Here is an 8136-nt window from a genome sequence, read left to right as displayed (position 1 = left end):
AATTCTGGAATGAAGTAGCTTGAAGAGATCTGTACTAACTTTTGGTTTATGTTTCCAGTCACTAGTATAATAACTAGCATAAAGTGTCAAGGCTACAGAAGAAGTATTCTGTGAGCTTCATCAGGAGTTGATTCAGATTTACTGCTATAGTTAGAAACAGCATACTGATGCTTATTACTGCTGCTGTGCATAAACTTAGCCAGACTGCTCAGGTTTAGAGCCTCAGTCATCTACATCCTGACCTGCAGCAGGCCAGCACTATTGTTTTCTTAGATGTCATAAGGAAAGGAGACCTTGGAAGTTTTTTAGCAATGCAAAGCAGGGCATGTTAAGCTGTATTGTAAAGACAGTGGAGACTGGCGCTTCGGATTTTCCATTTTCTTTATTGCCAACAGATTTATATTTAAAATATCAAGGTCCCAAAAAAAAGTAATAAATACTTCACTTTAGGCTGTAATAAATAAAAAAAATTATTAACAAGGAATGCACTTTTCCAGCCACAAGTGTGGGTAGTTTTTGAAAAATAATGAGGAAAAAAAAAAAAAGTATGGCCATAGTTCACAGTTAAGCAGCCAGCAGCTGCCTATTACAGCTATTCCACAGCAATGGAGCTCTCCCTTCCCTCCCTTTCCAGATGCATATTCACAGTTTAACTCCATCAGAAATGCTCCTTTATAGAGCAAGCAGTCACAGTCTGCCGAGTTTGAGTCAAAAATATCTTTAACACACACATGAAGCAAAAAAAGCTATGGTCTGAAGAACTCCTTGTCACACCATTTTAGTCCAACAGTAGGTTTAGGCTTCTGTCCATTAGAAGTGTGCCCAGCACACTATGACAGTCAAGTTTTCGTACCACCACACATCCATCATCAACATACTAGTTGCTCCACCATCTCCACTGTAGATTTCACAGTGAACAATAGGGTCCTTTTGGTTTAACAGAGTCAATCTCTTCAGTTGCATCTCTGCAGCAGCATGTTCAGAGCATATTCCATTCTGTGTTTTAGTTCCAATGAGCACCCAGAAACCAGAAGAGTTGTCAAACGAAACGTTGTGGATATCCTGTCTTCATTGATGTAGGTAAGGAGGTACTCCTCACTCTGATTGCAAATGATGATTTTCGTATGATCGTGATAGAAGTTTACCTGCAAAGAGAAAAGAGTTCCTGTTTGTATACTTTTTTCCTCAGTTTCTGGTGCTTATGTTTAAGAGTCGTAAAGAAAAGTCACAATCTCATTCTGCTCAACATTATTTCAGAAGCACTTTCTCAGAGATAGGCTACAAGCTTACCTGAAATGTGCCATCATTGAAGAGCATCATTAATGCTTTATCAGATTTAAGCCACTGTAAGAGGTAAAGCCTGGGCCTACGAACATCCGTTAGGCTGGGCAGATCTCCTCCCTAGGAAGGGGAACAGATGCTATGTTTAGCATTCAGCTCACATTTAGTTCAAGTTCCGTTTCTACACCTCAAAATGCAGAAGGTGCTGTACTTACATCCATAAGGTTTTCTTCCATGTAGTGAGAGAAATACTTCAGAACAGTTACTTGGCTAATAAACTGTTCAGGAGCATCTGTGGCTGAGAAGACAGAGCACTGGCCTAGCTCAGCATAGTAATGAACTGTTCTGTAAGAGAAGAAAAAAAGATAAGGATGTTAGATTCAAGCATTTCAAATTTAAACTGCCTTAGGGAATTGTCAGTTTTGTAACTGTCTGGAGTACCTACTTTTTGTCTGGCAGAAGGCTCATGTGCGCCCCGTTGTTGAAGAGGACACCGACGGTGTGGTCTGACAGCTGGTACCCAAAGCCATACTTGTTAGAATAGTCCACCCATTTTGTAACCCACTGGAAGGATGCCGTCAGCTGTTCCTTAGGAATGCTGTCTGCTTCTGGCATGTTCTCTAGACATCCTCGCAATACCCTTGCGACTGTATCAGCCACGCTTCCCATAGTACTGTCTTCCAGGCCTGAAAGAGAAGGACTGTTAGATGGACAAGAACATACAGAGAGCAGGATCTCATTCCAAACCTTTATCTAAGCTCCCTTTTAAGAAATCTAGCCTTGATGGCTTTCCAGTTTTTGTTCTTCCAGAGTACTGGTTATAAAACTTAAATTTAAGAGTATTAAAGATGGGAGGAAAAAGCAGCTGCTTGTTTCAGACTCCTAAATCTGAGACATGAAGACGGCAAGAGCAGGGTTTAGAAGAGCAGGGTTTAGAATTAGAGATGTTATGGTACATTCACTTACATTCACTGCTACTGCTGCAGCTTCCCAAAGTTCCTCTGACTATCATCCGAATAGCATCTCCAACCTGCTTTGTATCTGATAATGTTTCCGGCTTGGCTACCATTGTGTTAGGAGGCTGGTTCTCCTAGAAGGGACATGAGACATGTAAGCATCAAATAAAACACAAGCCAAGGCTTATACACAAGTTTTGCATGCCTCTCCTGGCCATCAACAAGTGATAAATTCTAGAAAAACTGGTATTAATTTTCCCAGCAAGTACAAAGAGCTGCTATTAGACTGAGCTTAGAAAGAAGCATGCCAGGTCTTCCCATTCTTTAGATCTTCAATTTGCATCTTTCATGCTATTATCTGTCTTTACTCTCCTGCCCTAGAAAAGGAACAGCTGGGTGCAGGCCTGAACACCACACAGTAAGAGTTAGACCTCAGCAATTTATTCATGAGGAAGTTCTATTTGATCCTGAACTGAAGCCCTGTGTTTAGGGTATAAGGAAACAGCACTCAGCAAACAAGTTTCCACATAGGTGACAATGGCTTCTATAATTACTCAAAAGACAAAATTGATAGTCTCCCTACAAAGGCTACCATACCTTGCTGAAGCTCAGTTAAGCCCTCTTAAAGCAACTCTGCTAATCATTTAAGCTTGATTATGCTGTGTACAATCCCAGCTGGGATATCCAAGTCAAATAATTTAATTATAGCTACTCCACCCCACTGTTATTGGATTTGAATTGAACTGCAGTTGCATTTACCTCATCTGCTCTGTGTTTGTGGGGCTGCTGGGTTATTGATGTCTTCTTCAAATCATGCCTGAGCTTGTAAATTTCTTCATCTTCTTTCGCTAGTCTATCTGTAACAAAAGAAGTCCACAAAACTTAATGCTGCATCTGGAAGCACTGTAAGATCCTGCATTACAGTAAATGTAGCAAGCTGGCTGTAAAGTGTATTATCTCCTCCAAACTATCTTCTTTTAAACCTGTCATAGTCTCCCAGGAGAGAAATACAGAGATCAGCCTACACAATATACTGAAAAAAAAAAAAAAAAACACCACCCACAAAATAGACTATCAGAAGGCCACTATAGCTTGTCTGTAGGCCATCAGAACTATTTCCTCATGCAAGTTAATGCGGGTTGCAGGCCACCATCTACTCTTATCGATAAAGAAGTCAAACTAACCCAAGACAGCTCTGAGATGTAAATACAACTGCTCTGTTGCTACCTCACAGCTGTGACGATTATGGCATAAGGATAAGTTTAAGTGTAGTTATAGTCCACTTACTGTGAGTGTCAAAGTATCTCGCTTTATCCTTTTTACCACCAAAGAGAGCAGCAGCTGCTTTTTTGAAAAAATTTTTAGCAGGACTTGACAAATGGAAATCAGGAACAGTGTGACAACAACTAGCAGAAAGTCTGTCAGGTGTAAAGCCCTGTGGAAATGAGATTCAGAGACCAGTTTTTAGACCACAGGGTGCATTTTTAGAGCAGATATTTTTTTCCAGACAGAATAAAAGCCAGTACAAACCTGTAAGAAAAAGTCATGTCGAATTATATCATCTAGACTGGGCCTGTCTTCAGGATTTTTTGACAACATGCTAGCTATCAAGTGTTTCGCAGGTGCAAGGAGAGATGAAGGCAGACTGTATCTTGCTTCTCTTATACATCTGTAGGTTTCTTTAAGATTTGTCGTCTCAAACGGGGGTCTCCCCAACAGCATTGTATACCTGTTTAAAAGGGGAGGAAACAAGTGTTTGTTTGCTTGTTTTTTAAAGTACACACCCAAAACACTTAACTACAACTAGGAAAAAGGTTTTTTTTTGTCCATCTCCTAGCAAGGAGGATTTCTGCAATTGGGTTAGACATATCTAAAGGGCTGCAAACTCATGCAGTGCTGCATCCCCTTTGATTACTTTAAGGTCTAAGCCAGTGATAGCAATATTTCATTTCAAAGGTAGCAAAGTACTTACATTACACAGCCTAAGGCCCAAATATCAGATTCACAGCCATGCCCTTGTTTGTTGAGGACTTCTGGGGAGAGGTAATTTGGTGTGCCACATATTGTTCTGCAAATCAAAGAGGCCAGAGTCAGTCGGTTAGCATCTCAGATAGAAAGAGGAGAGAACCTGTTTTTCATAGGACAAATTTTACTTTTGATTTTGTACTTAGTACCTTTTCTACTTAGAGACTACTAAAAAAGTAGTTCTATGAATGTTAAAAGTGCAACGATGTTTCATGATACAAGAACAGCAGATTCACATCTGCTCTATTAGTCAGTCAGATACTCTGCCTCTGGCATTTGCTATTATCCAAATGCTCAGGGGAAAGCAAAAGTCAAAGCACATAGCACCCCGTCTTCCAGCAGGGGAAATTCTGATCCCAGAAGTAATTTTCTTTTGCTATGGAACAGGATCTCTCTCTGAATGAATTTAGTTTCATTTACTACTAGCCTATGCAGGTTTTTGATGCTCCTACCTCCTCCTGTGTTCCAGTGGTTCCAGTCTAGCTGCCAAGCCAAAGTCACCTAGTTTCAGTTCCATGTTCTCATTAATGAAGAAGTTACCTAGTAGAAAGAAATTCCAGTTAGTCCTTTTCTTGCAAGGTAGGAATGCATTTGCCACAGGTGCTGAGTCATACTTTGTTCAAAGCCAGAAGCCAGCCAGAATTTTTTTTTTTTTTTTTTTTTTAAAACAGGAATACTTAATGTCATCCCTTAAGCACCCCAGTTTTCCACTGTAAGAGAGACTGAGCTGATTCTATCAATTAAGCTATTGCCAGACAAGTATAAAGCGGTACAAAGCCGACAGGGCTAGAGGATTATGTTTTGAAGACAGCGAGGAGTAGAACTTACCTAGTTTAAGGTCCCTGTGCAAGATTTCCTGTTCATGAAGATACTTGAGCCCTGACACAATCTGCCTGAGGTAGTATCGCACTTCTGGTTCTGTCAATACCTTCCTTGCTTTTAAGATGTGAGCCATTGACTGCAGGGGGAAAACAAAGGCACAAATATCAGTGACCATTCGGAAACGATTCACCTTAAGCAGGAGTAAATCAATGCATGGAGAAATGATAACTAAAGAAACCATAAAAAAAATACCTTTTACACATTACATATTTAAATTAGTTCCAGATTCCAGGTAAGTATATACTGGATTTCTCCCAGTTGATGCTCACCCTTCTACTGCAGTACTCCAGAAGAATGTAAATATTCTCTCTGTCTTCAAAGTAGTGATAAAACTGCACGACATGTCTATGATTAAGCATTCTGTGCAGCTCAATCTCTTTATCAATCTGAAGACAGACAAGGGGAGGGAGAGAAAGCGTTGTTAGCCTTGTGTCCGCAAGGCTGAGCAGACAGCGATCTCAGGGAAAGGGCTGGGCAACCCAGCATACAAAGAGAGTGGGGGGAGGGAATAAATAAAAGTCATCCATGCACACACACCTTTTCCCTTTGATGAGGTTTTGCTACTCGGCTGTGAGGAATGATTTTTGCAGCATAAACTTTATTTGTTGTCAAATCTGTCATCTCATAACACTTAGCGAATCCACCCTAAAGAGAACACACACAAAAAAGGCAATTATACCAGGTATGAAAGAAGTCCCACACTTAGTCATTCACCAGCTCATATATTAGTCAAGTAACTTCCTCTCCACAGGACAGTTTGGCAAAAGATGGGTCTTAGGTCCATTACCTAGAGGAAAGGTGCTACTTCCCCGCTCCCCCAATGAAAGTCATTTTTGCGGGTCTGCCCGAGCTAAAAGGCACGATTCCGTTTGCATTCAGGGGCAGAGATGAAGAAGGGGCAGGAAGGGCCACTGACCACACTACGTGTGGGACACGGCACCTCTGCAACAAAAGGGGAAGCGGGCTCCCTCCGAGGCTAGCAAGGCGCCAGCGTGATGCGCTCGAGCATCCGAGGGTCCGCGGCCGCCGAGGGGGCCCGCAGCGCCGAGCACGCGGCGAAGAGCCGGCGGGGCCGCCAGCCCCGACCCGCCGCCGCTCCGGCCATTACCTTTCCGAGCACCTTGCCGCGGCAGTAGCGCTTCCCCGTCGTGGGGTCGGTTATAATCCGAGAGACCTCAGCGGCGGGGTGGGAGTGCGGGTGCGGCGGCTCCTCCGCTTTCTTCCTGCGGGACTCGCCGCCCGCGGCCCTGCCCAGCGCCGCCTCGCAGCCCTTGGTGGTGCTCGTGGTGGTGGTGGTGGTGGTGGTGGTGCTGCTGCCGCCGCCGCCGCCGCCCGGCGGGTACGCAATGGTCCGCAGCAGCTCCATGCCTGCCTGCCTGCCTTCCCACCCGCCCGCTCCGACGCTCCCAACGCCGAGCAGCGCCGCGGCTCGCCGCTATATAGCGAGCGGGCGGGAGGGCGGGCGGCCCGCGGGGACGCGCCCGCCCGCCGACGGGGCGGGCGGAGCCGAGCGGGGCGGGGCGGGGCGGGGCGGCCGGGAGAGCGAGCGCTGCCTGGTGCCGCCGCCGGGCCGTCAGCGCTGTCGGGCCTAGCGGAGGGACGGTCGCTTCTGACTGCTCTTTTATTTTCATGGGCAGGAGCGGGTTTTTCCCTAAATAGCCCAAGTGCACGTAAATAAGCGAACTGACATTTTGAAGGCCTCTAGAGGCCCCTTCAGCCGCGCAGGGCAGTCATTGACTGCTGCGTTAGGTTGCGTTATTAAACACCGAGCACGTCCAGTTCTGACTGAGCGTGCGGGCTGCCGTCAGCGTGGGTCTCGCCCTATTTGCTTTTTTCGCCCAGGACACTTGGGGCAGCAGATGCTGCAACCCTCCCCCCACCCCACTCCCCCCTTCCCAGCAGCCCGAGCCCGGCCCCCCCCCCGGCACCTCGTCCCAGCCCGGGGCAGCGCTGCACCGGGGCAGCACCTCCTGCTGCGGCGGGCTCTCCCATCCCCGGGCTGCTGTTTTGCAAGCTGAAATTAAAATTACTGTTTGCTCCGTAAGCCCTCTTGAACACTGAAGGATCTAGAGACCACAGTTCAGGACCTGTAGGACCGCTGACCTAGCTGCTTGAACATAGGTGATGGTCAAAGAAGCGTATTTTAAATTTTTTTTAAATCTGAAAGTGTTTTGCATTTCTTCTGTCATTCTAAACATGCAAAAATGCAGACATTCATTACTTCCTCAATTTATTACACTTTCCTGAAATATTGTTTGCATATTGGTAAGCACTGGGAGTACATTTGCACACTTTCATTGCTGGTAAAAAACCATCTAGCTGATTTAATATACAAGGAATCTAAGAACATGTAACTATATAAATGATTCTAATGTCACTCCCTGAACATTCCCCAGTTCACATATTAAAATAACAGTAAAATACACTCATGTGTGAACACTAGCATATCCATTTTTCAATAACAGAAGTGCAGAAATTAACAAAAATATTTACATTTCCCTTAAATCTAAGCATTGTATTAGGAAGACAGCAGTGCTTTAGTATCAAATGCATTTGATTCTGTATGCTTTGCTTTTATCCATCTCCAGTTGTTTACTGGACAGGCACCCCTACATGCAAGTCTCTAACTTCCTACCTCTCTCTCTGCACAGTTTCATCAACTCATATTAGTATTATTAGCATAAGGAGGAGAGTAAGAGCAGGAAGAGGGAAAATGAGGAAACACAGACTACTCTCAGCCCTGTACCAACTCTCACCCCTTGCAGGAATCAGATTCCTTACAGGAATTGGCAGGCTGATATTGTTTCCATCACACTAATTAACTTTCTCCAAATTAGTATCAGTTACTGCAAAATAAGTTACTTAATGTAAAAGTGATTTCTTGATGCTTTGTTTTGTAACACATGTTTAAGTCGCTTTTGTGCCCTGTGCTGAAAGGCACCACCGAAAGGGAAAATAGCCAGGAGAGATGTACACGATTTCCCTCCACTGG

At 44.4% G+C, this 8136-nt stretch overlaps 1 protein-coding gene across 1 annotated transcript; it reads right to left on the bottom strand.

Moving 5' to 3' along the window:
• Positions 1 to 367: 367 nt before the first annotated feature.
• LOC104146862 (serine/threonine-protein kinase PLK2) lies at positions 368 to 6642 on the bottom strand. The gene is made up of 14 exons (XM_068925630.1): positions 6253 to 6642; positions 5682 to 5789; positions 5414 to 5530; positions 5091 to 5220; positions 4715 to 4802; positions 4210 to 4305; positions 3768 to 3966; positions 3525 to 3672; positions 2997 to 3094; positions 2248 to 2371; positions 1727 to 1967; positions 1497 to 1626; positions 1291 to 1401; positions 368 to 1145 (listed from the first exon to the last, which is right to left on the bottom strand). The coding sequence occupies exons 1-14, from the start codon at positions 6508 to 6510 to the stop codon at positions 954 to 956; spliced, it is 2040 nt and encodes a 679-aa protein (XP_068781731.1). The 5' UTR covers positions 6511 to 6642; the 3' UTR covers positions 368 to 953.
• Positions 6643 to 8136: the final 1494 nt, after the last annotated feature.

This window comes from Struthio camelus, chromosome W, assembly GCF_040807025.1.
Source record: "Struthio camelus isolate bStrCam1 chromosome W, bStrCam1.hap1, whole genome shotgun sequence".
NCBI classification, from domain to species: Eukaryota; Metazoa; Chordata; class Aves; order Struthioniformes; family Struthionidae; genus Struthio; species Struthio camelus.
This window is presented reverse-complemented; position numbering and strand designations above follow the sequence as displayed.